Source organism: Tinamus guttatus, unplaced genomic scaffold, assembly GCF_059628265.1.
Source record: "Tinamus guttatus ecotype Peru unplaced genomic scaffold, ASM5962826v1 Tinamus_guttatus_pri_ptg000284l, whole genome shotgun sequence".
Lineage (NCBI taxonomy): Eukaryota > Metazoa > Chordata > Aves > Tinamiformes > Tinamidae > Tinamus > Tinamus guttatus.
Window position 1 is genome coordinate 453,356 of NW_028288818.1, and position 27,280 is coordinate 480,635.

The window sequence follows — 27,280 nt, forward strand, 5'->3', positions numbered from 1 at the left end:
ATGATTTGAAGTATAAAATCGCATGCAATCGCAGATTTAAGACGGAAATTTAGTATTTTTTGTTACTAGCACTACCCTATTTTTTATATTTATTTATTTATTTCAAAAGCAGACTGGTACTTATGTTGTAGTCAGTTTCTTGAAGTGCTAGAAATATTTAAAGAAGTTATTTATTGTAGCATTTATTGTAGTTTATATTACAGTACATAAAATGTATGTACAACAGTTTTGCTGCACAGTTTTATATGTACAACAGATTTCGATCTAACAAACTCCATTTAGCTTTGCAGAGTATTTGTGATCACTGTGAATCTCTGCTTCAAACTCTCCCTTTTCTGTAGCAAGTGGTTTTCTATGGCTTTCGCCTCTCTCAAGATTTCATCAAGCTCCTGGACATAAGAAGCATCCATCGCTGCTCGGTCACTTAATTGAAAAAAGTCTGAAGTTAAAATCAGTACCAAAGCCATTAACTTTCTCACTACTTCTTAGAACTGCTTTGATGCTCTACCTCGAAATGTGTTCTCTGTAAAAACACGGTTTATGGAGAAAGTAGTGCTATGTTGCAACAGAAAACAAAGGAGGTTTTTTTTCAAGGTCTATGAGAGTTTTCAGTGCCAGTTTCTTCAGACATCAGCTACAGTAACCTATCTTATTTAGAAAAGTGCTGTACAAATAGTGCAAAGTTAACTTGCCTTAAAATCTGGGCATATTTTGATAGCAAGTTCTTAATTTCTTTGTTCATCTCTGTTAATAAAAAAAAAAGGCATTTTATTGAAGAGTTTGAATGATTCGGTGATTCTCAACATTCAATTATTCAAATAATGTAGCAGTTACTCTGAAGTGTATTTAATACATCACCATTTAAAACCTTTTCCAGAGGTTCAGATTTGTAAAGGGACTGCGAGCCCTCAGAAAATTCCAGATCTGATGTTTCAAGGGAGGACAACTGTGGATTTTCTAAAGCTTCACTCTAATGGAGTAACAAAACACATAAGAAAACACAGGCTTGAGGACTTAAAACACTCTTAGCACAGACAGACCTCAAGTACATATTTTTAAAAGGATCTAGAGTGTTTAACAATTCTATGATTCTATGATTCAGAGAAAGCGCAAGTATTGTTGGCTCCACAGATTCAACATTCTCCATCCCAAGCAGGCACAACACCTGGGTGGTAGGTGAGTGAGAGGGAAATAACCAGTTTGAGACTTTTGCTCGTAAGAGCTGCTGTAATTCAGTCCCTTGCTCTCAAGAAGCCCTACATAACTGTGTTGCAGAGCATGCCCAATTATCTAAACAGAAATAATGCAATCCTCATCTGAGAAAAGCCACACAAGCCTGTTAGCCTCCACGAGCTGAGCTACAGCCCCGAACCCTGTCTGTGCAGCACAGGGCTGGGGGTGCTGCCTGCCTGCCCCGGGCCTCAGGCTGGGTGCAGGCCTTCCCCGCTCCTTGCACAAAGCTGCTCACCTCGGCCTCTTTTTTACGTTTGCTTCTGCTCTCATCCGATTTTTGTGTGTTGCTTGTCATTGTTACCTGATAAAAAGTACAACGCTGTGTTTAATGACTGGCTTTCCCGTGTGACTAAAAAAATAAGCTACGTGAGAGGCTGCACAGCGGCCCACGGGCGAAGCAACGAGGGCCCCGCGGCCCCGAGGGAGCGGAGCGCGCCGGGGCACCCGGCACGGCCGCGGAGCGCCCCGGGGCCGCCTCGGGCCGCCGCGGCCCCCTCTGCCCTTCCCGGCAAGCGGCTGCTCCCCCCAGGCCTGCCGGTGCTGCGCCGGCCGCCCGCGCCACGGGCAGCCCCCTCGGCGGAGCCAAGGCGGGCAGCGTGTGGGGAGCGCTGGGAGCTAACCGTCCTCGCGGCGGCCGTTAGCGGTGCTCGCGCGCGCGGCGGCCGTTAACGGTCTTCGCGACCGTTGGCGCGCGCGGCGGCCGTTAACGGCTCTGGCGGCCGCTGGCGCTGGCGCTGGGGAGGGGGAGCCGGGAGCCGCGGCGGGCTGGGAGCCCCGGGGCCGCCCCGGCCTCACGCGCGGGCTGCGAGGCTGACGAAGGAGAAGTGGCGGCGGGGACGCGTTGCCCAAGACTTCCCGCTCAGACGCTCCCGCGGCCGCGGGCGCCGTTCCCGTCCGCGCCGCAGCGCTCGCGGAGCGGCCCGCGCCGCCGCGGGACGAGCAGCGCCGCGGAGCCGGCACAGCGGGCGCCGTCGGGGCCGGGCCGGCCATCGTACGGACAGGGCAGCCCTGAGCCGCGAAATCTGAGGGACTGCGTCGTGCCACTGCAACCGCAGAGCTTCCAGCACAGCTCTTTACTTCTTTAATTACTACTATTACTATTTATTTTTAGGATGCACTTTTCCTTTGGGTTGCACTATTGCTTCACTTCCATAGGTAAATTATATTGCTTTTATTAAGCAATGACATATGATGAGGTGGCTTACTAGGAACAACAAGAGATTTGGATGCAATGATTCAAGAGATCTCTTTCAGAACTATGCTTTATGCTGTTAGTTAAAAATATTAAACAGCATAGAAAGCTTTGACTTTCCTAAATGTAGCTTGACTAGCTACAGCGAGGAAAACCATCACAAGAGATAAAGTTATGTTGAACCTTATGGGACTTTTCTCCTGTGTTCTTGCCTTTTATTTATTTTATTGTATTTTTTTATTATTATTAAAGAGAAAGGATCTTAACTGTATATAACTGATGGTATATTGAAAGACAAAACTCAGGACAAGAAATGAAACTGCTGAAAGAACAAAAACTAAAGACTTCCCCAAAATAGGACCAATATTTGATACACTGCATGGACCACTTTATGAAAAGCTCAAAATATGCTAGAAAATGTTATGTTACTAGCAGTCCTATCTAACATTAAGAAACAGATATGAAAGCAATATGTTAATAAACATAGCATGTTAAGGAGTACCATTGAAATGTTAATATATTTTTATTAATAAATCATCTGAATTAAATTAAACATATGAATTGTTTGACCACTTCAGTATCTTATGGGTGTGCCAGTCTATGGCAAGAGTTAAGACCCCTGAAAATCACGCAAGCCATTACTCCAGTAAGTAGTTCCAGTTCCTTTTAAAAAAAAATGGAAATACTAAAATTCCAGGAGAAACGAAAGCTGAAAACTTGCAATAAAAGACATTCATGTAAGAGTTGGAACCAGTTCCTTAAAAATGCAAATATAGAAATAGCAAAAGAGAAAAACCCTTTAGGCAATATGCTGAATGTCCTAAGTGAATTTTTAGGATCTCAGTCTGAAGAAAGACGAGTTCCTCCTTATAGTTAGTTTCTAACATGTTCTGAGTGGCCACTAGCATCCGCGGTCAATATGCTACAGTGCTGACTGACTGGTACTGTTCTGGTGGTTTTGCTCAAAGTTTGATACCAAGTGCAGTCCTATCAGAGAGCTGAAATAAATCTAGAGTTCATGATAAAAAATAAGGTAAAGGAGAAATAATGATTATGATACTAATTTTTAAAAAAATATTTAAATGTAGTTCTATGCAAAATGAGATATCAACGGAGAATGCCAACAACATTGGAAGAATGGGGGACTATCTCGTGTGTAAAGGTCTCTTGCCCAAATTTGGAGAAAATAAATACTAAAAAGCAGACAGAGTGAAGAAAAGAGGTGTGAATATTATTTTGGAGCTAGTGCAAAACACTTAGGGGTAGAACCTTGCAGTTGTTTAGTTCAGTCAAAAGAAGAGCATGAGGTAATTTAATCAGACGTTATAGCTTCACAGGAGGGAAGCGCTGGTTGTGAAATGGCTATCGGGAAAATGCTCAGGAACCAGTGACCAGAAGCAGAAGCCTATTGCATGTAAAAGGGATTTTTTTTTTCCTAACCCTACGAACTAAGCATTCAAATAAAGTACCAAGAGGAGTGGCAAAAGCCTATGCCTTCTGTGTATATGGACGCCTAGAGACGGACATGTTTAAGTCAAATCTGGGTCTCTCTCCACAGAGAAGTAGCAAATGCTATGTAAGAAAACAGGAAGTCGAAGGGGGACGATAAAATACTGCTCTTTAGTTTGAATTCACTTGACGTGACTGCCTGCAAATAGATGTATGTACTTAATACCAGACAGCAGTAACTGCCAAAAATTAAAAAACTAAAAATAAAATAAAAAAGGATTTTTCCTTTGTTTTCAGCAGGAGAGAGGTTCACTCCATTGAGGGTGTATTCTACTGACTAAGTCAAATGAAATCTTGCCTCACAAGAAATAGTAACGGCCAAATCACGGTTTTCTTAAATCGTTTTGACAGGGATAAAAAAAAAGAAAAAAAAAGAAAAAAATGGAAAAAAAACTATTATCGACGACTGTGAAGAAACGCGACACATTTCTGTCACACCGGCGTGGCGGGTGTGCTTGTTGGCTTGCCTCTGTCTCCGCGGGTTGCTGAGCTTCGCTCTCGCAGGGCAGCGCCGCGCAGGCAGGTGCGCGCAGCAGCGCTCGCTGCGCGGAGCGAGGCAGGAAAATCGGAGCTTGTCCCCTGCGCGGCTCGGAGCCGCGGCGGCGAGGGCGCGAGCGGGCGGGTGCCGCCGCTTCGGCGCCTCAGAGCCCGGAGCCGGTGCCGCCCCCCGCCCCGCGGCGCGCTCGGCTGGCGGCGCCTTCCCGCGCGGAGCCGACGCCGGCTCGTGCCGCGCAGCCGCTCCCGGGGGAGGCAGCGGCCCGAGCGGGACGGGCGCGCCCGCGGCGCTGCCGGAGCGGGGGCAGGGGGAGGCGGAGGCGGGTACGTACAGCACGCTGCGGGCCCGCGCTGGCACCGGCGGCACGCGGGCGCGGCGGGCGGGCGCGCGGGGCGGCTTGCTGGGCGCTCCGAGCCGCCGGCGGGCAGCCGGGTGCCCATCCCCGCGGCGCGCGCCGCTGCGCTGACCTCAGGTTTGCAGCGCCTGCGGTTTTTTCCGACGCCTGCCGCGGAGCGGGAAGTGACGCCCGTATAAAAGCCGCCGTCGTGGGCGCGAGATCGCATCTGCGACGCTCCCGCGCGGGCGGCTGTTTCTGCCGAGGACGGCGGCGGGCGGGGACCGCGACCGGGACCAGCATCGAGTCTGTCCCGGCTCGGACGGTGGGGCCGCTCCTTCTGCTCGGCGCCGCAGCCCAGGAGCGAGGTAGGACCGGGCGCTGCCCCCGGGAGATGCTGCGCGAGCCGGCGGCGGCGGCTCCTGCAGCTCTGGCCATGTTTTACCGCGCAGCAGCTCGGAAATGGGGGCTCCTTTAACAGCTTTTCCGCTCGAGGAGGTGTGTGGGGGGGTCATTTCAGTTTTTCTGCTTTAAAGAAAAAGAGAAATCGGGCAGTGTATGCCAGGAAAAAACTCCCGATAAAGATTAGGCAAGAACAAAGGAACTGCAGTCCTCACTGGGAGTGGCACGTTTTGTAATCTAACCTAGTCTAATCCATGTGCCGTCCTCTCCATCTGGGACTTCTCTTGGCATGGTGAGCTCGCTGTAGCTGCAGAGGAGGCCCACACTGCTGCTGGGTGCTCTTGCTTGGAAGGGAGGACACAGCCCCTCTGCTGTGCTCTGGCTGTCCCCTCCCCACCAGATGTACAAGCCGTGTAGAAGCTATGGTGACTGGAATTTGCTCAGAGATAATTTCTTCCAAGTACTGGACTAGAGGGAGAAGGAACGGTTGCTGTGACTCACCCACCCTAATCCCTATGCTTGATGTGCACACCTATTTAGTTGCTCTTCTAAAAACAGCAAATAAAGCAGGCTTTAGTTGCTTATTTATCTTGCTCATTTATGTTTCCTATAATAATTCTTTTCCAAGTGGCAAAAAAGCCTCAAAATGCCAGTGCACGAGACAGCTCTACCCTTTGTTTACCTTGGTTTGACACATCTATTAACATTATTCCTGGAGCTAGTGCACAGGAATGAATGCTTTGACAGTGGTTAGTAGGTTTGAATGAGGTGCTTTCTATTCTAGAGTACTTCCAAGTCGTGATCTTAATATTTGAACAACTGCTGTACAGTTGTGAGAAGTTTGGTCTACACCTAACAATGTGATCTCTTTTAGAGGCTTTGTCAGGAAACGTGTAGCTGTTGTCTGTTGTTGCATGTGAATTGTATACTGGTATAACAGTGCAGAAACCTTCCAAGCCAACGTGTGTGGGGTTTCTTTTCCTTAGCACAGTTGCCCTACACTACTTGACTTTAAAAATAAGTTACTTATTTATTTTTAAAGCAATCAAAGTCACCTAGAGAAGAACATGTAAGACTCTAGAGAAGAAGACTGTAAAACAGTCCACTTAAATGTATTATTTTTGCTGTAAGCATAAACAGACGGGTGCAGTTACAGGGAACTGGAAGGGGTACAGGAAGTTTTTGACCATCACGGTTCTCCTGCTCTGTACATTAACAGCTCTCAGTCACTGTGTTAGGATGTTAACAAAGGGCAAGCCCACTTGTCTGGGTGTTAGGTGCGGAAGGCTGAGCATGCAAGCAAAGCCAAAACCAGACAGCAGCCCTGAATCTTGTTATAAATAATAATGAATGGCAACAGAAAAACAGACTAAGAAGCATTTACACAGGTAGCTTCTCAATATGTGGCTAAACATGCCAGCCCTGTCATGGGACGGTAGAGCTAGAAGAGAAGCCCAAGAGCTCCCTGGCCTTGCAGGGTAAGAAGTGCTGTTCTTGTCGCTGAATCCTCTCCGTCTATTTTTGGCAGAGTGAAGATGAGTGGTGAGGATATTATTCCTGTGTGCGCAGTGCAACTTGGAGAAAACTTCTGCCTCTATTTTGCAGGTAATTACGACCTCTTGCTGAAAGAGACAAACCATGTCTGAACTCCTCTTAGAAGAGCAAAAGCTGCTACACAATTCAATCTGTACTTGTTTTGGCAGATGCATTTTTGTGGCAAGTTTTTTTTTTTTTCCCCAAAGTATCTGAACAATCCTCAAAGCCATGACAAAATTACTTTATTGTAGACGTAACCTGAACTGAGCCATTCACCCATAAGTAACCCAAGGACATTTGTATGTCTCTCCATTTCGAGGCACCTCAAGTTTTCATATGTCCTTGTTGAGATTGTTGTGCTCGTAATTAAAACAGAGCAGCTCAGTTGGGGTTAGTGGTACCTGGCTAGGTGCCTGGAACAGAAGTAGCTGGAAAACGATGTCTTCTGTGAGGGCAAAACTGATTTTTTTTTTCCATTCTCTTTTTCCCACCCTGCCCTCATTCTTCATTGGAACGAAGATGATGATGGTAAGCTGAAACTCTGTCACGGCCTGAACTAAGCTGCTCAGCCTTACTAACCCACAAGTGCTTTGCATAGCTTGGCCAGTAAAGTTTCAAAGAGTTTGATGGCTGGTACGGAAGACTCACAGCTCACCTGATGCTGCCTTCTTTCCTCCTGTATCGGGTAGTAGCTTCCCCCAGTACAAGGGGTAACCTCATGGTGCAAGTGTAATTGCTGGGCAGGAGAGAGAATTTCTGGCGGCTGTACTTCCTGTAACACACTCAGTAGCCTCTCTTGCTTGTTCTCCGAGTTGCTCATGCCCTGGAAAATCCTTATGTCTTTATTGGGTTGCTAAAAGCTAGTGGGAGGGAGAAGGGCAGGATGAAGCGGGCTCCATTTTGTTTGAGACTGACTTTTGAAGAAATTATTTTGCCTGATATCTTTAATGGCACAACGAAGGCTGTGGTGATCTTCTAAGAGCAGGGGACATTACAGCTAAAATATTTGATCCTCTTTGCTTAATATTTATTCAGAGCTGGAATGCGATGCCTTGTCTGAGGAAAAAATATTCCAACACCGAGTCTTCCGAAATGTAAATAGACAGTTGCTTGTGTTTCGACCAGATCTGCAGCTGGCCGCGTTTGAAAACGTGACAGATCAGGAGATGAAGTGTGGTACAGCATTTTTCAATTCCCTCCTATAACTATTGTGATGTCCTTTTATTCCAGATGTGCTTTTGTTCTTTGCAATCTCTCAGCCTAAAGGGCATGACTGACAGTAAAGGCGTAAAGCTTCAGCTGTAGCTTGCTCCTACCCTAGCTTAAGCATAAAGCTAAGCTAAAACAGCTAAAGCTTTGCCTGCTGCGTGCATTGATAAGAAAATGCAAATGCCTTTTGCAGCAGGAGCCAAAATTAAAAGTTCTACTTAACGGGTTCCCTGCACTTCAAACAGTTCTGATATCTCCCCAGAGGAAAGGGGCGCTAAGATTTTTGTGTTACAGGTTTAAACAAGCGTAATGCATTTAACAGCAAAAGCTTGCTCTTTTGTTTTCTAACAGCTGTAGTTAACATTGTATTTATGGTTTGTTTGTTTTTTTCGGGGGGGGGCAGCAATTAATTCAGGACCATATTTACAGACCACATTTATTTGCAGATCACAGATGTGATCTGATTTACCAATCACTATTTACAAATCCAATTCTCACTTTGTGCATGCACACAGAAGGATTTGAACATCCATCCCACACCAATAGGTAAGTCATCGATCTTCCTACAAATTCAAACTTTCAGTTGCAGAGTGTTGGCAGAATGTCACATACCTGTTACTAATGGTCACACAAATTAGAAAGCCTGGCTGCTTGGTCAGAAAAAGTGGCCTGGCAAGACAGCAGTTACCCATGGAATGGTAAAATACAGAAACGCGGGTTAAGTTGTTGCAGCTCTCCTTCACTCTGCAAACTCTAAAGGATAAATAATTTATATTTAGGCAGTGGAATGCACTTCAACATTCACTGTTACAAAACTACCACACCTTCAACAGGGATGCCTGTTGCATTCAGCATTCAAATACAGGACAAGAATTACTACATGTGCTGTGAGGAAAAAGAGATTGGGAAACCGATAGTTCATTTTAAGGTAAATATCTTGCATGTGCTTTCCATACCACCAATATGTATACTATGCATCTAAAATTAAACATGCAGACATGGGTGAGTTGAAATGAAACTTCAGAAGTTTTATGTTGGCAATAACCGATTCCCTTTTCCTTCCTCAGGAAGGAAAAGTTCCCACAGACATTCCTCAAGAAAGTAACTTCATTTTCTTCAAAAAGACATTTACTTCTTGTAGCAACCAAGCTTTCAAGTTTGAGTATGCACTAAAACAAGGCATGTTCTTGGCCTTTGAAAATGAAGGCTGCTTGAGAAAATTAATTTTAAAGAAAATGTCAAGTGAAGACGAAGTGGATGAAACCATGAAGTTTAACTTAAATCAGAATGAAAGTTATAACTAGTGACATAATTTGATCATCTTGCAATGTATTCTCTGACTTAATAAATAAATAAATAAATAAATAAATGTCTTGCACTTTTTTTGTCCAAGGTCAGCTAGTTTTATATTTTTAACTTGCTACCGTAAGTCAGTAAAAAAATCTTTAGTGTCTTCTGCTGAAACAGCTTTTTGTAGAAGGTTTTGTTGTAGGGGGAACCTGTAGGATTTTTTTGATAGAAAACTGATAACAACACAGCTTGATTAAAAAAAAAACACAGTGAAAATGCATTGAAAACATTTTAACAAACCCCAATCTAGGGAAAAAAAAAATGGTTCAAAACCACACACACACAGTTTCTGTAAATTCTTTATTGGATGGATTCAGAAAAAAAGAATCATTTTTTACATCAACTCTGAGGGCCCAAACAGTTACAAGGAGTGCCTTACATACAGTTCAGCTGTTAGGATGTTGGAACAACAGTTCAACTTTCCTCAAGTCAGATTTGTTTTACATAATAAGAAAACAAAACAGTATTATTTTAGAAAAAGAAGGGGAAAAAAGAAGATCAAAATGATACTAAAAGTCAGTAATCTTCAGCTGTTTGAGTCTGTTATTAACTGCTTCCTCCCAATTTATAATAAACTTTAAATCAACTTGTTCTTGCCTGGGCAGAATTCACTTTAAATCTACTTGTCTTCCAACATTTTTACTGCTGTTGTAATAAACCAAAAAATGATGAATACTGATCTCTGAATGACTAGCTCTGCAATTACTCTCGTGGTTTGTACATGCTACGGACCCCTTGTCAGTCATTTCTCCTGCATTAAACATCTCTGTAAAAACACAATAAAGCAGAGGCAGCAGTGAACAATCATGTTTGTCAGGGACCTGGTCACACCTCAGAGACTCCAGAGCATGGCCACAGCCTTGCAGATACCGACATCGTGGTAGTTAAAGTAGCAGAGGCCAGCGAAGGTAACGGCTGAGAGCACATACAGACCTGCATTGGCCACTTTAATGGGCATCTCTCCATGGACGTAGTCAGTTATAACCTGTCCGAGACCCCTAGGGAGTAACAGAGAGACAAGGAAACAAGCTGAGAACGGCAAAGAGCATTCCTCACCGAAATCCTCCCGACTTCCGCGAGCACTCTGCTCTAACCGATACCATTTCTCTTCTCTGTGCTACTCGTGTAAACTAGTTCAGTCGCATCATTTCTCTCACCCCCTATCACCCTTTCCTACAGACAAAAACAATTCCCAGTAAAGAAAAAAAACAACAAAGGCATTTCAGAAGAGTCACTCCAGGACTCATTCTACTTCAGTTTTCTTAATGATATTGATAACTAAGATGTTGAGCCCAACTCTTGAAAACAGATAATGTGCCTCCGACAAACCGTGGGCAGCTGGCTAATCTGGCTTCCACGGACACAAGTAACTAAGGGAAAACACTTCTCTCTTGAGCTGCAACATGTGGCGGGTGGGCAGCCCCTTGCACAAAACATGCCAGGAGGCATGCTTAGAGTAGAAAACAGCAGCAACAACAACAAAGCACACTCAGGGATTTCGCTACACACTGTCACACTGGAAATGCACTCTTTTTTCCACATTTAATCTATCCTGCCATAGAAAGACAAGGGCCATGACTACAGTGATGAGATAGTTCTATTCCTGAAAAACACAGTGACATTTGCCTTTGGCAGGGACAGACGTCACCCAACAAGAGAGAGAAGCTTTGAAAAACTTGGTCTGGTTCTCTTCTCCTCTGTTCACAGCACACCGCTGCTTCTCCACGAGTAAAATACTGCTAGACTCTACACTGACGGACAGATCTTATGTCTTGAAGTAGAATGTGGAGAGTAAAACAAAACCAACAAAAGGCAGTCACTAGCAAGGAAGGCTCCCAATGCAAGATACTGTATTCCCTGCAAGGCACAGGATACCGACTGGAGAACACTACAGTGTGGTAAGCTCACCACTTCAGTTTAACAGCAGTATCCATCCCGCCTGCCGCGGGAAGAGCAGTGTGACAGAGACCCCAGGTAGAGCTAGCCTTGTTCAAGATGATGACAGTAACCAGAACTTGCAGAGTGAGGATTCGGAAGGTGTTGCTCTCTAGGGGTTTCACAGTAATGATGTAATACATAAGACTTAACTGCCCTATAGGGAGCCAATCCAGGGCTTTAGCCTAAGGCTCGGGCCCATCGCGGCTGTGAGACTCGCTTTTCGCTTTTGAGGGCCCTGCTGTGCTTACCAGTGACCATGGAGAGTGAGGGCTGCAGCCAGGGAATAGTCCACGGCCGGTCCCGGACACAGATAGGCTGCAGGAAGGAGGCCCAGCAGCAGGACGCTGACGGCTCGCTCACCCGTCCAGTGCAAGGACGCGGCCTTGGAAGCGCCTGCAAGGAGAGCACGTTTCAGCACAAAGGTCCTGGTCTCGGTGCCGCAGTCTCAGCAAGAGCTGCCTCGTGCTCATCACCACGGCGCCGTTTTCCCCAACCCGACTGCCAGGCTGTTAGCCGAGTAAAATGCAAGTGCCTTCGAATTACTGCTGGAGTGCATGTAGCTATCTGACAAAGGTTCTCAAAGGTTCATTTCAAGTATTCCTCTCTCTGCTGCTCTTCAGAAAGAGAAGGTTTAGGAAACCTAGGAAAGCCCTAGTCAAGAAAATATCAATAGGCGAAGTCAAAAGAAACAGCAAGGCTAAGCTGACAGTGCACAGTTCAAGAACAAGGTCAAGGTCAAGCACCACAGGAAACAGAAATCTCTAAAACCAAAACCTTTCCTTGTCTGGTGAACTTCCTGAGCGTTACCAACACTTATTACTCCTATGGGACTCAAAGGGCTTCACCTCTGCATAGACACAACTAGAGATGCCAGCAAATGCACCTCTACAATAACTCGGTGCATGGTTCTGCCTGGCCAGCATTGTTATTTTTAACTGCAACTAGTGAATTCTCCTATTGGGACCATCACGGTGATGAATAAATGGCCCAGTAGTAGTCTGAAAGCACAGGGATTTCAGTCCCTCCTAGGCATCCAAAGGTGTGCAACACAGCCCACAGAAGAGATTCCCCTACATGTAGTTCACAAACTTTGACATCAACCTGTGCTTAATGCAAGTTTGCAGGTATTAGTGGTGAAAACAGAAAGTCTCAGAAGATTCTGGAAGATACTAAAACCCACGATATTCTAAGTGGCATTTTGAACCTAAATATCAACGGCTGGTGCCATTACCCTCAGAACACACCCCACGAAATGCCTGCCTGACACACAGATGACAGGCAGCTATCTCAAAGCAAAAGCTAAGGGAATTTTAAATACCGGGAAGCATTTCTTTCTCACTACAAGAAGAGCCAGATTTCATAAGGTGACCATAAGAAAAGCTAAAGATTTGCAGTGAAACATGAGAGACTGAAGCTGGGCACTAACAACCTCTCCCTGTGCTATGCAGCACATGCGTGAAATCTGCTGTCGCTCTAACCTTTGGGAACTGGAATCTCTTTGGCTTCAGGGTGCTGGAACACTACACTATGCTGCCTATGGAAAGCTTGGTTAATGCAGCCTGTGATTCCCTTTCACCGATTTTTATTAAAAAGGCCAGCAAAAAAATGGCTGGAAATGGCTTAGCTGCGGTCAGGCAGCTTATTTACAAGCCCTGCCCTGTACTTTCTACCTCTAAGTCACAGCGTGACAGCTACAAAACACTCTTGACCTTTTCTCAGGAAACTTCCCCACGGCAGGGCCGCACGGGGTGGGCACTGTGTCTTCCACCGCCTCCGTGCGCTCGTGCCATCTCGGGGGTGGAGAAAACAGCGTGAAGCACCGGCTCTGCCCGCGGGTCAGAGTAAACTGAGTGCTGCGGGGCCAGCGGTCGAGGAGGGGCCGCGAGGGCTGCTTTTTCACGGTACGGTCGCCCAGGGCCCTAGGGCACGCGCACATCCGTCTCTGCGGTCCTGCCCTGCGGCGGTTTGTGGCAGGGAAGTGGAGGGCTGCGGCAGGCCGGCCCGGGGAGGCCCCGCGGGGGCAGCGCGGGACGTACCGTGCGCGGGCCGCGGGGCGCCGTGGCTCTGGCGGGCGGCGGCGAGCGCGGCGAGCGGCGCGGGCGGGCGGAGCGGCGTCCTGCCGAAGAGCAGAGCTGCGGAGAAAGGCGACGTGAGGCGCGGCAGGGACAGCAGCAGGGACAGGGGCAGGACAAGGGCAGGACAGGGGCGGGGGGCGCGGGGCCGCGGCCTCACCCCTGCTGACAGCGGCGGCGCCGCGGGGCCGCAGCAGCAGCGCCAGCGCCGCCATCTTCCTCAGCCCAAGGGCAACGCGACCGGAAAGGGAAGCGGCCGTCACCCTTCCGCTTCCGCCGCCCGCCCCGGAACCGGCCCGCGGCGCCGCGTCCCCGGGCGGTTGTAGCCGCCGCTGCTGGCGGCGGCCGCGCGCGCGTCCGTCCTGCGGGGGGCGGCGGAGGCCCGAGCCGCGCGCGAAGGCTGTTCCGCAGCGCAGCACCGTCTCTCTGCTCGTTTATTGCGCGTCTTGGTCATTGCCGCGGCAACGGGGAAAAAAGCATCTGTTAAAACGTCATTAAAAAAATAAGAACAGTGCCAAGGCGCCCGTTTCCCACCGCGCACCCGTGCGGGCAGCCCATGAGGGCTCCGCGCACGCACGGTCGTGAGGCTGCCAGGCGGCAGCGGCAGCTCTCCAGCCTTTCCCGTGTGCAGTCGGGGAAAGCAGGGGGCTGAGAGGCTGCTCCGCGGGTGCCCGCACGCAGCTTCCCCCTAAGCCACGGCGCCCCTCACAAGCTGTCCCGACGGCAGCGCCCGCAGGGAAAGAGCTGTCTGTCCTCTACCGTGTGGCGGGCACTGCAGCGCCTCCACGCTCGTCAGTCCTCGTCGGAGCTCTCCTCCGATTTCTCGTCGGCCGCCACTTTCCAGTTCTTCCTCTTGCTCTTCTTCTCTGGTACTTCGCTGATCCTCTCGGACACAGAGCTGTGATGTTTCTTTCTCTTCTTTGGGGGGCATTTCTCTTTTCTCTCCTCGGACTCGCTGTCCTCAGAGCTGCTGGTGGTTGAGCTGCTTGCATGGGAAAAGTCACTTTCCTGCCCTGAGGAAGAGGCAGGTTTGCTGGCAGGCACTTTCCTGGTCTTTTTCTTGCGCTTGTGTTTCCCTTTCCGGGTGCTCGAAGTCTCTTCGGAGCACTCGCTCTCCTGGGAAGAGTCTGATGATGCTCTCGCCTGATCCTTTTTCTTTTTCTTCCGCTTTTTGTGTGACCTTTTTTTTTGTTTCTTCTTGTGTGATTTCTTTGTTTTTTTCCGTTTGTGCGACTCTCGGGCAGGTTGCTTTCCCGGGTGAGATTTCTTCTTCCCATTCACAGCATTTTGCTCCTCTCCTTCTCGCTGGTCACTGTAAGAAGAGCAAGCGTGACCAGAAGGAAGCAGACAGACAGCTTAACTCAGTAGTTTCTGCCTTAGCAGATAATGCCAGCATCCTTACAAAATAATTACATTTGTTCTGAACTGAAAAATAAGCCCACATTAAAGGACTAGAATTCTCCAGGGGGATCTGGATCCGAACAGTTCTGTTATGGCAGCAAAGGCTTATCTAAAGTCAACACTGAAAGTTCAATTTATAAAATGCCCTGCACAACCTGACAGAGTAAGATTCAGAATAGCTCAGTGAGCCTGTTCGCCTTACCTATCTGTATCAAATTCTTCCGGGTATAATTCTTTGTAGCCACTGTGACCCCATCTGTAAGGGAGCATAAACATCTCTTAGGAACAGATGAGACTTTTAAGAAAAATAAATTAACAAAGCTCTGAAAAGACAGAGCCACAAGGTGAGCATGAGTTTCACATTTCAGAGTAGGGAAATGGCACAACTCACATTCCTTTAAAATACCCAAAAGCACTAATCTGCATTTATCAACACCTTTTTTTTTTTTTTTGGATTCCTTGGGCAAAGTAATAAACACAAGCTTAGGAACTCTAAGGATTAACTAAAATCTAGGCATTCTATGGCAATGCATGAGTTTGGGCATCTTACTTATTCAGCCCCAAATCAACCACTATTTTATAGATGTACGTATTGGAAAGAGAACTGTACCAAGTTTTCCAGGTCGGTGTTCCTGTGATAATTTCAGAGCATTAATTCCCCCACAGACCTGTCTGGCAAGTTGGCTTCACATTCGTAGAGCTTTTTATTCCAGGACCGGGCCCGGAGCAGATCATCTTCGATGGGGTCGAGGAACTGGGAGTTCCTTGTCCTCCAGTCGGGCCGGTGGCTGTCCTCGTCGAAGCCGTCACTGCGCATCCGACTGCTGCAGAGAGACAACAGTTGTCCTTCAATGGTCAGATCTGAGGGAGAAACTTTCTGAACAAGGGCTCCGTCCAGCAAGGGGAGCGAAAGTCCAGCACGTCTCGGATGTCCATCTGTGGCAGCAGACGGGACACCATTTCCACAGGCAGGCGTCAGCATGAGCTCTTACAAAGCCAGCTCAGAACCTGGCACTGGTTTTCATATTTACTGCTGCTGTCTATGCACAACATTCCCGGCAAACAGCAATGCTCACAGCACTTTAAAGTGCTCCCTCTTTACCTTGCCTGCCACCAAAACTGCAGTCCTCTTCCCCAGGACACTGCAGGAGCAGACTAACAAAATGCAGTATGACTTAGGCTGTGAAAAACAGTAGACGGTGAACTCAGGGAGCAGAAATGACCTACAGGAAACTGAACCTCAGCAGGTATCAGGACTGAGACTCCAAATCCAACAAAAGCCATCATCAGTTTTCAGTGCTCTCACACGCCCGTTGTCGTCGTTCGGGTTCTCACTTAAAACGACGCATTTCTTGAGCCAAGTCACACCAGTGGAATCAGCACAGGTGTGAAGGTGTTCTCTCCTAAGAAACTAGGCCCACTTCCTGCTGCAGAGATACTACTGAAAAATCCAATGCAGCAAACCAAACTGACCATGGTTTCCTTATATTACACAGTCATGAGATAGTGCACTTAAAATACTTTAAAAACATTACTTAGTATTATGAATACCGTTAAACCAAGGCAGCTTTTTCCCCACCACAGCTAAAACCTACGTGGAGGTGTCAGACAGCATTCTGCTTTGCCTTCTCCAGTAAGTCTCTTCTGCCTGCTTCTCCCACTCTCGTATCTTCCACATTTCAGACTCTTCCTGGATCTGTAAATCATAATAAGGAAATAAGCTTTATTCTTCCACACTAGGGGAACGTTACAGACAGGTAACGTGTAGCATCTGCAGCTATGCCATCACTCCTGCCACCAAGTCAGAACCAAGCGACACAAAAGAGGACACCTCTCAGTGGCAACGTTCTAGCAAAACCATCCAGCACAGCAGCAGGATGGATAAACAGCAGGTTTGCTCCTGCACATGGAGCTCTGATTGCCTGATCTTGCCATCTCAGCCGTGCTGGCCACCTCACATCACCGTTCCGGGCACGGCTGAGCCTGCGGCAGGCGGGGGATCAGGATACAACCCTGATCTTCTGGGGTGACAAGGCCAAAGGAAGAACTCACACGAGGAACTGACCTCCTTGCCCGTGGCTTGCCAACCCTGAGGAGGTGCCATGCATTTACGGGCATGTACAGGCACGGTGAGCGAGTCACTTCGTGAGTGCACGAGGTTACTGCGTTGGACACGCCAAATTACAGCGGGGATTACTTGAAGAGCCTGCGATGCGGCTGCCGCTCCCGCGTGCCTCGGCGCACAGCTCGGGATCTCGGAGGCGCGCGGAGCGGTGAGAGCCCGGGGGAAGCGGCGCTGCCGGGAACGCGGGCGCAGCTGCCGCGGCACGAACGCCCGGCGCGGCCCGCGGCCTTTCCCCCGCCGAGGCCTCCGCTCCCCGGCCCGGGCAGCCCCGTACCTTGTTGTGCGCGCCCGTGTGGCGGATGACGTTGCGCAGCAGCACCTTCCCCACCGGCACCCGCGACATCCTCCTCCTCCTCCCCGCGCCCGGCAGGCGAGGCCCGGCCCGAGGCGGCCCGAGCCGCCCGCCGGAAGCGGGTCCGTGCCGCACGGCGCCCCCCGGCAGCGCGGCGCGGCAGCGCAGGGGCGGGCGGGCGGCGCGGCGCCGGAACGCGCGGGGCGGGGGAAAGGCGGCCAGGCCGCACAGCGCGGCGCCCTTCCGGCGCGCGGGGCCATGGCGCTGGCGCGAGGCCTGCGCCTCCGCGCCCCTCCTCGTCCAGGCGGGCGCGTGGAGCAGGATCCCGCCGCCGCGGGCGGGCGGCCGCGCAGCCCCAGCTCCCTGCCGCCAGCACGAGGTCAGTGCCGCAACTTTCAAATCAAGCGAGCCTCAAGAGCGTCACGGAGTTCCTGCACGCACAAGACTGCCGGCCCGCCCCTGCAAAGAGGCTTTTGCACTGCTCACACGTTACTGATTTTGTTTTTTAGAGCGTTACAGCGTTATACATGTCACGTGCAATCGCGATGCTCTTCAGAGAGTAGAACAAGAGAGCAAAGAAATGGAGTACTTGCTATGCCTGACACTTCAAGTCATTGAGGAGCAATGCGACCTTACTCTTTCTCCCTCCTCACCCTTGAAAGGTTCCAGCTGCAGTGAAGCCTGAGAGGAGAACAGAGCAGCAGCCCTGCTCAGCCAGAACCTAAGCAGCTATTTGGGGCTCCTGCCCTCAGTTTTCTTCCTCAACCCTAGTCTTTCTTACCCAAATCCTTCCCTTATCCCTATGCCAGACACCTCAAACAACTTTAGAGTAGCAGTCTAGTTTTCAGACCAGACTTCAGCTTTTTTTCAAGTAGCATAACGTTACCATTTTTAATAGCTCAGCAGGAAGGCCTTTCTTTTATTTTTTTGTCTCTGTGCTAAAGAGCTGTCTCTTCCTGGGGTGCTGCAATTTGAAAATGGGAGCTTACAAAAGAGTACTAACTCCTCGGCAGCAGTCTTGTGGGTGCAGGAACTCCGTGACGCTCTTGAGGCTCGCTTGATTTGAAAGTTGCAGCACTGACCTCGTGCTGGCAGCTGGGAGTTGGAGCTAGAGCATCGTGCAGAGCAGTCGCGCTCCCCGCGCTGCCTTTGGCTCCAGTGTTATTTCTTACACATTTGTGGTTATGACGTAAGGTTAATAGGGTGAGTTGCACTTCCAAATGGTAAACAGCTCTCCTGTGCTGCAGCAGTACAATATGCCACGTGTATTACAGAAGAGAAAAGCACTGGAACTATTTCAGTAGTTTGTCAGTCACAAATATTTAATAGAACACACAGGTTCACCAGAGCAAGTCCGGAACCAAGGTACTTTAGATCCTTTAAAATAATTTAAAAAAGAAAACTTTTTTTTTTTTTTTTTTTGCTTTAGCCAGACATGAAAACCAGGTATCATTCCAACCAGACATTAAATAGTCCCCACAAGAAATATTTGATTTCCACAGTATTTTCTTTCAACATCTTTAGCGAATTTTGTATCACAACTTTACAGGAGACGGTACTTAATGCACTATACAGAATAACAGGTCAGACTTTTTTGAACTTCTCTCTTTAATGCTCCTGGCCACTTCATAATTATTACACAATCCTCCTTTTTACATTAATATTTCCATTTGGAAAGTGGAATTTAAGAATGTTCACCGCTGTACCCCTTTCAGGATACAGTGACTGGGGTAAGTGGACACAAGTTCAATGAACTATTCAAGCATTTTACATACAGTATATACATGGATAGCACATTCTGCAGTTTACTGAGGCTGGGACAACATAAGACAATTCATGAAAGGACTGCGGTACCAGTGACTGACTCAGAGCTTCCTATGTAAGAATGCCTGAAAAAGAATTTTCCAAGCATTCAAGTCATCACATGATTATTTCCCACTGATGGGATTATTAGCATGTGTGATTGCCTACATGGGTTGTAACACACAGATTCTCTTGAACATTCTGCAAAACAGCTATTTCCATGACATCATACTCTGATATTAAGTTAGCAAAGAAAAAAGCAAAAAAGGTTTTGTATAAAAGCACATGTAAGTGAAAGTCCACGATAAGACAGCGTGTTCCCTGTGGCGAGATGTCAGTGGTCTTTCACCTTACGTTAAAGTGCTCAAGAGGGATCACGTCGCTGGGAAAGTCAGAACCAGTGCCAAATTCCCAAAGAAGCTTGGAACGCTAACACTTGGCCTTTGAGAAACTATTCCCCAGGGCTTCCATCCCTTAGTGCATGTCCTTCTTGCCCACCCCAGCAGGAGCACATGCTAACAAGAGAATTCACCTTCCACTAACTTGCAGATTTCATTTACCAGCTCATCTGAACTCCTGCGAAGAGATATTTATCGTTTAAATTTAAGAATGTAGAGATCATGAAATTACTTGGTATGCACCCCTGTGTTCACCCTAATTTAGAGACTGCTGAAGTATGCGTCCTGCTAGTTTAATTTTTAAATCTGGGGGCTTAACTCTGTTTTGGGAAAGTTTGCAGGTTAACTGTACGAAAATACAGTACAGCTCCATATTGCTGAAAAGCCTTTTTGCAAACTATTTTACCTGTACAGACTGGTAAAAAGATTACCAGATAATATAATACATATTTAAAATAATAATAATAAAAAAGAAACTTTAAGTCTGAACACTAAAGTCTAATAGCTTGTTTAGAACAAAACAGTGTGACCCAGGAAGATTTTGCTTACATAGTTTGATTATAGCAGCATCGTTACTGGCTTTTCAAGGAAATTCTTGAACTCAACAAGCCACTGAGCTCCAACTGCTCCATCCACAACACGATGGTCACAGCTAAGCGTAACGGACATCACACTGGCCACGTCAAACCTGAAAGAGAAGACAAATTCATTGCACGCGTGACACTAGAGTCATTAACCACCAGCTAGGCTTTCCTTAAGGATGAACATTTCAGCATGTTACTGAAGAGGGACTAGTGCCTCAAGTACTGCGAGTCCACCACTTTTCCACGCTTATCCCTCCCCTCAAAGGGAAAATAAAGCTCTTGGTTTACTGGCAAAGAAGTTGTGGGGATCACTGTATGGCAAATCAGTTGTCATTCACTGGAACAGTGTCACATAGCCATTAAAACACAAAATCTCCCTGTGGGAGGGTTAGAAAACCAGCCATTATTTCAAAGTTTTAATCCAGAAGATAAGTATATGCAGAATGAACATACCCTTTCTCATTATCTGCTGGCACCAGCTTTTTCTCTGAGGAACCAACCGCAAGGATGCAGGCTTGAGGTGGATTGATTATGGCAGAGAAATTCTTAATCCCATACATTCCTAAATTGGAAACTGTGAAAGTGCCACCCTGCAAGAAAAGCACATTAATAGAAAAATTCACAGAAGCCCTTTTATGCGGCGTCTTAATCAACGTGGCCAAAGCACATCACAGAACACACTCTGCTCGTTTAGAAGACGGACGAAAGTCACGAGCAGCAGTAACTATGAGCAATCAAAGGCCCTCACCTGGAATTCGTGTGGCTGAAGTTTACCTTCTCGGGCTTTGGTTGCCAAAGAGACAACATCCTTGCTAATGGAAGCCAGACCTTTTATATGTGCGTTAAACACTATAGGGGTTATAAGCCCTGCAGGGGTACTCACTGCAACGCTCACATCCACTACATGGTTTCTGCAAGACACAATGCAAGCTATTCTAGCAAGATACAATGAAAAAAGATTCACAAGCATTCAGCCTATTTCAAGTTATCATTCATCCTGCAATAACTATTTACTGTGCACATTGGCCTCAAACACAAAGCCCCTAAGTAAAACCCCTCAGCCTCTGCATTATACCTGTTGCCCTCCCACCTCAAATTCCCACCAAAAGGTCTGCTATTATGCCATGAACTCTCTACTGAACAAAGAAAGTTTCTGGCTTCGACCGTACCATAAACTTACTGCCTAATAACTGTGTCCATCCATGAAGAATTAGCCTCGGGCACCTTCAAGCATGCCAGAGCAGAAGCTTTAATTATGAAGTCATTGACAGACAGCTTAATGTTATCTGAGACCACCTGTAAATAAAGAGATTTGAGGCATCAGTTTCTCTCTCACACAGGAACTCACTCAATTTAGTCACTGCCCTGCAGCCCCACTTGGAGAAAATCGCGGCTCAGAATTAGTATCTCTCTTTAAAAAAAGAGGTGCTCTTTTCTCCTTTCCCCCAATTTCCAGTGGAATGGCAACGCAAAGATGATTTTTCTCCTATGCCAAAGGGGTGTGCAACCAAAAAGCCAAGTGGGGAAACCCGTGAGAGAACCCAGCTTTTTGTCCCACCACACTCACACGATGACTCCCCAGCTGCTTTACCTGATTGAGTTCTTTTCTTAGCACCAGAACTTCTCCCATGTTTACATCGATAGACAGGTAGTAGTGAGGTACTGTTTGTTTGGACTGCATCAGCCGCTGAGCAATGACCTGAAGGCAAGCAATGGAAGCAAATAAAATAGCAAATTGAGTCAGAAAACTCAAGGCTGCAAATAATGATCTCAAAGCGAGACAATCTTCTCACCCTCCGAATGTTGCTGACAGGGATATCTGTGAAGGTCCCCACAGGCGCTGCTGCAACTGCAGCGGCCGCAGGTACTGCCTCAACCGCCGGGGCCTGCAGTTAAAGAAAGCACATAGTTCACTGCACTATCCAAGGACAGAGAGGGTCAGTACGCAGAGCAAGGGCCGGGGCTAAGCTCTCTGCTGCTTGTGCACAGCAGGTACTTCTACTCTCTCCCCTCCCCTAGTCTCCACTAGATTCCTCAGACATTTACAAACCCAGTATGTGATTATTAAATGCAGCACTGGATTTTGAAATATGAAACTAATACACACTGCCAGAGAGCTCCAGGACTGTTAAGTCCTGCTAAATGATTTTGTTTCAGGGACTCAGCAGAGATGCTGGCTACAGGGCACTTTCAAACTGCACTCAGCCACATGCCTTCCCACGGCACACAAAGCACTTCCATAACTTGTTTTTTGTGACAGAGGATGATGTAGGAACAGAGTTTCGACAAGAACAACGATGGGCTCTTGGCTCGTAATAGCTGCATGCTTACAGAGCTTTTCCATCACTGTGACAATATAGCCATTCCCCGAGACGTCAGGCCTACTTACTGGGGCAACTTTTGGTGGTACAAATGACTCTACATCTTTCTTCGTGATTCTACCATCTGGTCCAGTCCCTAAGGTAATCAAAGAAAAAAGGTAAGAGGGTATCAACTACTTGCCACTGGGTATTGCTTATAAGGATAGAAGTTTTCATTGACAGAGGTAAATTATTTCATCCAGCCCCTAAGCGTGAGGGAGAGCTGAAAATATTCCTGACAGGAAGGAAAGAATAGGTAAGTATACAGCCAGGGGAAAGATACCTGACACTGAGAGTATGGAAGGGAAAAGGCAACTTACCTTTCACCTGAGCGAGGTCAATTCCTTTTTCTGCTGCCAGTTTCTTTGCCAGGGGACTAACTAGGATCCTTCCTTTCTGGGAAAGTGGCACAGTTGCTGCGACCGCTGGAGCAGGAGGGGCAGCAGGCTGTGGAGGAGTGGCAGCAGCAGGAGTTGCCATCACCTTAATATAAGATTTAAAACCATGAGCTTCAGCAAAAGCCTTGAAAGTATTGCTACAGTACAGTAAGAGAGCATGACCATCTAATTATCAGTCAGGGGAACAGCAAAGAGTCATTGATCTGGATGGATTTTCAGACTCAGAGAAGTTTCCCACTACCAAAGTCAACTAAGAAGTTTCTCAAGAAACTGGCTGATTACAGGGGAAAGAAGTAATTTGTCCTAATTTGGCAGGCAGAAGACATGAGAATAGGTTCGAGCAAAAGGCTGGAGAAGAGATCATAAATGATCTGCTCCAGTTCTTGCAAGGCAAACTGGACGACCTAACAAGGGATACACAACACCAATGAATGCGTTAGCCTGGCACTCACAAGATCATAAATGTTACTACTGGCACTAAGGCTTCACAGGGTCAAACCAGCAGAACTGTTCAGATCAGACCAGCAATTCTCAGTGGTCCTCATAACTTCTCTCCCCTGCTAAGGGTTGGTCCTTACCGGAGGAGGAAGAGGAGCAGCAGCAGCTTGTGGCTTCATGTCAACTACTCCTGTCTCTCGGTAGTCAGCAAAGGCTGGAATATCAGACTCTTTCTCCACAATGATGCAGAGTGCTGTTCCAAGTGGCACGTCCCTTGTTCCTTCAGGCACCAAGATTTTTGCCAAGTAGCCTTCTTCCTGCACTTCAAAACCTGGAAGGGAAAGAAACAAAACTGTTCTGGTACCTGCTGCAGCTAAAGAGTTCCTCTAAATGATGCTTCTCAAGACTTTGGTAGCTTAAACCCTGGCATTTTTCAGCAGGCAAGAGAATCCCTCTTCATGCAACTGGCAGGCAGACATTTCTGTGTGCAACCACAGAGGAGGAAACAATAGTGTTTTCTGGAGCTCCAGCGTTTAGGCTCTACACTGAAAAGAGAAGTAACTAAACCATTTTTGATTGCCCACCACACTGTCCTGGGTAGCTGGAGGAGAACAGCTTGCATAAAAGCTACTCTAGATCCTCCTCTTTTACGGCCATAATGCCCTGCCTTTGCTCTGGAGTTCACTCACCTATTGTAGCTTTATCTGTTTCAATTTCTGCCAGTAAATCTCCTTCATTCAGTTTCTCCCCAACCTTCTTCTCCCACCTCTGCACTGTACCCATCGTCATTGTAGGTGAAAGTGCCGGGAGAGTGATCTGTGAAGGCGGCAAACACAAGGAAATCAGACTTTGATACCCATAAAGAAACAGAAATAGAGTTCTAACTCCCAGCTAAGCACCGTCAAAGAAAAATAGTTGCTGGTCTTTGCTGCACTCTTATATGGTGTTCCATTGAAGCACATGTAAAGCTGAGGGACATCTCTAGTGCGGCTTCTTTTATCAAGGTTTAAGAAAGCAAGACAGATTAAGGAGTTTTGAATTAACTCTCTATTCACTCACTGATTTCCCACAACATATCGGATGAACCAGTTTCCATATAAGTCATCTACGAAATGAAATTAGGAGCAGTTTCCTATTTCAAAGAAGTATTGCAGAAACGGACCCACTCCAAAGCACTCGGATGCAGTAGGAATAGGGGTATGCTTCCACATCTAAGGTGAATGAAAAGATGACCCACAAATACAATTTGTTATTAGCCACCCACAAACATGTTTGGCCGTTTGTTGCAATACCACTCTCGCTCTTGCTCTGAGACGCAGCCTTGAAGGCTGTCAGAGCTTATTCACACTTCACAGGGGTCTGTCTTTGTCAGAAATGTCCAAATCATACAAATGTATCATTTTTTTCTGGCCTGCAGAAGAATCCTAGAAAGACAAGTCTCTCCTCCACTGGCAGCAGAGAAGCTAAAATAACTTTCAGAAAACAGCTCCAGTGACAGCAAATTTAAGCATGCAACCATGCGAGTGGCTTGCACTCCTGCAGCTGGAGCTAGCAACCTCCCACTGTGAGCAGCATTTACGACATGAGGCCCTGGAGCCAGCAAACATGACTTCATCAGCAGTGCTCTCTTACCTGCATATGAGGCGGGTAAGAGCTGCCAGGAGGCTGAGGAGGAGGCTGAGATGGTGGTGAGGGCGCTGCAGCGGGAGGGGGAGGCACTGTGGCTGCAGGGGGAGCAGATGCTGCAGAATCCAGGGTATAATTTTTAAAGGCATCAATGTATTCAGGCCTAAAAGAGGACACAGCACCATGAAAGCAGTCCTTAGCCCTTAGAGACCGCAGTCTCTAAGCCTTTCAGACCACCGAGGCAACCCCAAGAGACAAAATTCAAGAGAATTCAATTCACTGTTGTCCAAATACATACTTTTCAACTGTGATACATATTATGGCCCCAATGGGAACATCCCTTGTTCCTTCTGGCACCAGGATCTTGGCTAAGTAACAATCGTCCACGCTCTCAAAGCCAACCGTCGCCTTGTCCGTCTCCACCTTTGAGGAAGCGCAGGAGGTCGTTAGGGCACAGGAGAGTGGCAAGTTCGGAGCCCTTCCCCGAGAGCCAAGGGTCCCAGCGGCCGCAGCTCCAGCAAAACCTCCCATCCCAGCCACTCCAGGAAACACGCTCCTAAGGGCCCCCACTCCCGCTCTTTGCTGCAGAGAGGAGGCAGCCCGAGCCGGGAGGCCCTTCGCTGGCCCCCGGCGGCACCTCCTCGAGCACCGGGCCGCGCGCCCCACACGCACCTCTGCGATGAGCTCCCCTTCGCCGATGTGCTCGCCCTCCTTCTTCTCCCAGCGGGCGATGGTGCCCATCTGCATGGTGGGGGACAAGGCCGGCAGCGCCACCTGCCAGGGACGGGACGCCCGTTAGCGCAGGGGCGCGGGGGCGCGGGCCGGGGGACGGGGCCGGGCCGCCCGGGGCCCCCTCACCTTCTGGTGCGCCGGGAGGCTGCAGCAGCGGCGGGGCACGAGGCGGGCCCAGGCGGGAGGCAGCAGGAGCCCCCCGGGCCGCGCCGCGCGCCCCGCGCCGCCTCCGCCGCCCCGCGCCGGGCCCCGCGCCGCCCCCGCGCCGCCCAGCGCCCGGCAGCCCCGCGCCGCGGCCGGCGCCGCCCGGGCCACGCGCCGCGCCACGAGCCGCCACATGGTGCAGCCGGAGTGCGAGCCGGGGCCGCGGCGCCACCGCCGCCGCTCGGTGACCTCCGCCGTCCGGGCACGGCGCCGCGCGACGCTGCCGCGCCGTGAAGCGCCGTAAAGCGCGCCGGGGGCGGCGCCGCGCTGTGATGGCGGCGCGGGGCGGCCGAGCGGCGGCTGCAGGGCCGGGCAAGGGCGGAGCGGGGGAGCAGGGACCCCGCGAGGCACAAAGCGGCTCAAGCCAAGAGCCGCAGGGGCCGGCGCCCGTGTGAACCCGCGGGCCGGCTGGCACTACAGCGTCAGAGCTGCAAAGGCACAAGCAGCACCCGCCGCCGTGTCTCGTGTTCCCACGTGCTGCAGCCTTCACCGAGCGGGTGCAGAAAGGGAGCTGAACCCCAGCTGCACAGAGGGCCCAGGCACAGGGAACCAGCCCATCCCACCTTCACACCCCAAACTCTGCCCCCTGCTCAGGGTACGGCCTTTTTGCTCCTTGCATGGGGGTGATGTTCAGACTGGGGAAAGCAGGCACTAAGCACAGTGCCGTTTCCTCCCCGGTCCTCTATCTGCCTCCTGTTCCAGGGAGCATGGGGCAGAAAGCTTTCCAGGGCTGGGGTAGTCCTCAACTGTCCCCTGCGTGTGAAGGGAGGATATTAGATACAACTATGGTTAGAGGCAGCTGAAGCCATCCAGTACCTGGCTCCAGGGTCAGCTAAACGTATTTCCTTCAGGGACAGGCTGCAGCGGTGTGGGCAAGGCTGTACTGAAACCCTCTACTCATATTAACCTCCAAAGGAGGCTGCTCCGGTGGGGGAGGCCCTAGAGAAATTCAAGCACAGACCTGGAAATCACCTTAATTATCCCCGTAGAACTCTAGCATCAGTGTGCAGTTACAGCTGAAATAAAACCAGCAAGTGAAATCTGAAGTAAGAGATATTTCAGCAAAACCTGCAATCCAGTATGATAAGCCCATGCTCTCTTACAGCAAAACCACTAAACATCATGCAACAGAGAAACCATTCCAATGAGGAAGATCATCTTTGTTTCCAATCCAAGATAGATACATTCCCACATATGCACTCCAATCAACTTCCCCATTGCTATCCATGATGCTGTTTATGAGGAAATCAGCACAATGAGCTGTAGAAAACAGAAGGCACTGGATAGTGAACCAGTGCAGCGTAGGCTACAACACAGCCTTGCGCTCTTTTCTGGGCAGTAAACGAGGGAAGAGAGGTGATAACATTACTATTTATGCAGGCTGCCAAAATATAAAACCCAGTAGGAACTCATACCAAAAATAAATAAAGCTATGAGTCTGTCTTGTGTTGAGAAGAAACCATACAAAACATCTCAGCATCCACTCGAAAAAGGAGTAAAATACAGTATAATGCGTGCAGAAATATACAGAAAGCACTTGCACAGGTATAAAAATATCCACAGTCCTCAGACAACAATGTAAACTGGTATATAAAACCATTCCAAAAACAGGAACAGGTTTACAAAAGGACACGTTAATATGAAACAA

The 27,280-nt window shown here is 48.5% G+C and overlaps 5 protein-coding genes across 6 annotated transcripts; 1 reads left to right on the forward strand and 4 right to left on the reverse strand.

Annotated features, from left to right (window-relative positions):
• Positions 1 to 214: 214 nt before the first annotated feature.
• On the reverse strand, positions 215 to 1,528 carry TEX12 (testis expressed 12). The gene is made up of 4 exons (XM_010219417.2): positions 1,469 to 1,528; positions 859 to 970; positions 693 to 744; positions 215 to 423 (listed from the first exon to the last, which is right to left on the reverse strand). Exons 1-4 carry the CDS (start codon positions 1,526 to 1,528, stop codon positions 279 to 281), a joined length of 369 nt encoding a protein of 122 aa, XP_010217719.2. The 3' UTR covers positions 215 to 278.
• A 3,556-nt stretch (positions 1,529 to 5,084) lies between these two features.
• Positions 5,085 to 9,229, forward strand: IL18 (interleukin 18). 2 transcript variants are annotated; one of them, XM_088527374.1, is made up of 5 exons: positions 5,085 to 5,132; positions 6,695 to 6,771; positions 7,738 to 7,878; positions 8,691 to 8,839; positions 8,979 to 9,229. In XM_088527374.1, exons 2-5 carry the CDS (start codon positions 6,702 to 6,704, stop codon positions 9,213 to 9,215), a joined length of 597 nt encoding a protein of 198 aa, XP_088383500.1. In that variant the 5' UTR covers positions 5,085 to 5,132; positions 6,695 to 6,701; the 3' UTR covers positions 9,216 to 9,229. The 2 variants fall into 2 exon arrangements, with proteins under 2 accessions (XP_088383500.1, XP_088383502.1); XM_088527376.1 differs by lacking the exon at positions 5,085 to 5,132 and adding an exon at positions 6,059 to 6,082.
• A 715-nt stretch (positions 9,230 to 9,944) lies between these two features.
• On the reverse strand, positions 9,945 to 13,725 carry SDHD (succinate dehydrogenase complex subunit D). The gene is made up of 4 exons (XM_088527394.1): positions 13,535 to 13,725; positions 13,236 to 13,486; positions 11,448 to 11,592; positions 9,945 to 10,259 (listed from the first exon to the last, which is right to left on the reverse strand). The coding sequence occupies exons 1-4, from the start codon at positions 13,723 to 13,725 to the stop codon at positions 10,094 to 10,096; spliced, it is 753 nt and encodes a 250-aa protein (XP_088383520.1). The 3' UTR covers positions 9,945 to 10,093.
• A 299-nt stretch (positions 13,726 to 14,024) lies between these two features.
• NKAPD1 (NKAP domain containing 1) lies at positions 14,025 to 17,198 on the reverse strand. Its single transcript, XM_088527370.1, has 5 exons — positions 17,072 to 17,198; positions 16,268 to 16,368; positions 15,341 to 15,496; positions 14,875 to 14,928; positions 14,025 to 14,583 (listed from the first exon to the last, which is right to left on the reverse strand). The coding sequence occupies exons 1-5, from the start codon at positions 17,138 to 17,140 to the stop codon at positions 14,064 to 14,066; spliced, it is 900 nt and encodes a 299-aa protein (XP_088383496.1). The 5' UTR covers positions 17,141 to 17,198; the 3' UTR covers positions 14,025 to 14,063.
• A 1,634-nt stretch (positions 17,199 to 18,832) lies between these two features.
• Positions 18,833 to 25,767, reverse strand: DLAT (dihydrolipoamide S-acetyltransferase). The gene is made up of 14 exons (XM_088527371.1): positions 25,555 to 25,767; positions 25,369 to 25,470; positions 24,995 to 25,119; positions 24,703 to 24,859; positions 23,760 to 23,886; positions 23,211 to 23,401; positions 22,555 to 22,717; positions 22,264 to 22,331; positions 21,668 to 21,760; positions 21,466 to 21,573; positions 21,055 to 21,170; positions 20,623 to 20,785; positions 20,328 to 20,464; positions 18,833 to 19,978 (listed from the first exon to the last, which is right to left on the reverse strand). Exons 1-14 carry the CDS (start codon positions 25,765 to 25,767, stop codon positions 19,849 to 19,851), a joined length of 1,893 nt encoding a protein of 630 aa, XP_088383497.1. The 3' UTR covers positions 18,833 to 19,848.
• Between the last annotated feature and the right edge of the window lie 1,513 nt (positions 25,768 to 27,280).

Excerpts from the sequence above, each read along its gene's own strand:
- NKAPD1 (XM_088527370.1), bottom strand. The coding sequence starts at position 17,140 with ATGTCGCGGGTGCCGGTGGGGAAGGTGCTGCTGCGCAACGTCATCCGC. Across the intron at positions 15,497-16,267 it reads ATGCTGTCTGACACCTCCAC|CAGTCGGATGCGCAGTGACG; the intron begins GTAGGTTTTAGC and ends GTCTCTCTGCAG. Across the intron at positions 14,584-14,874 it reads GAAGAATTTGATACAGATAG|TGACCAGCGAGAAGGAGAGG; the intron begins GTAAGGCGAACA and ends CTCTTCTTACAG.
- DLAT (XM_088527371.1), bottom strand. The coding sequence starts at position 25,767 with ATGTGGCGGCTCGTGGCGCGGCGCGTGGCCCGGGCGGCGCCGGCCGCG. Across the intron at positions 25,120-25,368 it reads AAGGGGAGCTCATCGCAGAG|GTGGAGACGGACAAGGCGAC; the intron begins GTGCGTGTGGGG and ends GCTTCCTCAAAG. Across the intron at positions 23,887-24,702 it reads CTTACCCGCCTCATATGCAG|ATCACTCTCCCGGCACTTTC; the intron begins GTAAGAGAGCAC and ends CCGCCTTCACAG.
- IL18 (XM_088527374.1), top strand. The coding sequence starts at position 6,702 with ATGAGTGGTGAGGATATTATTCCTGTGTGCGCAGTGCAACTTGGAGAA. Across the intron at positions 7,879-8,690 it reads AGATCAGGAGATGAAGTGTG|GCAGTGGAATGCACTTCAAC; the intron begins GTACAGCATTTT and ends ATTTATATTTAG. Across the intron at positions 8,840-8,978 it reads AACCGATAGTTCATTTTAAG|GAAGGAAAAGTTCCCACAGA; the intron begins GTAAATATCTTG and ends TTCCTTCCTCAG.
- TEX12 (XM_010219417.2), bottom strand. The coding sequence starts at position 1,528 with ATGACAAGCAACACACAAAAATCGGATGAGAGCAGAAGCAAACGTAAA. Across the intron at positions 971-1,468 it reads AACGTAAAAAAGAGGCCGAG|AGTGAAGCTTTAGAAAATCC; the intron begins GTGAGCAGCTTT and ends TTACTCCATTAG. Across the intron at positions 424-692 it reads AAATATGCCCAGATTTTAAG|TGACCGAGCAGCGATGGATG; the intron begins GCAAGTTAACTT and ends TTTTCAATTAAG.
- SDHD (XM_088527394.1), bottom strand. The coding sequence starts at position 13,725 with ATGACCAAGACGCGCAATAAACGAGCAGAGAGACGGTGCTGCGCTGCG. Across the intron at positions 11,593-13,235 it reads CGCCCCGCGGCCCGCGCACG|GCGCTTCCAAGGCCGCGTCC; the intron begins GTACGTCCCGCG and ends CTCTCCTTGCAG. Across the intron at positions 10,260-11,447 it reads CTCACTCTCCATGGTCACTG|GGGTCTCGGACAGGTTATAA; the intron begins GTAAGCACAGCA and ends GTTACTCCCTAG.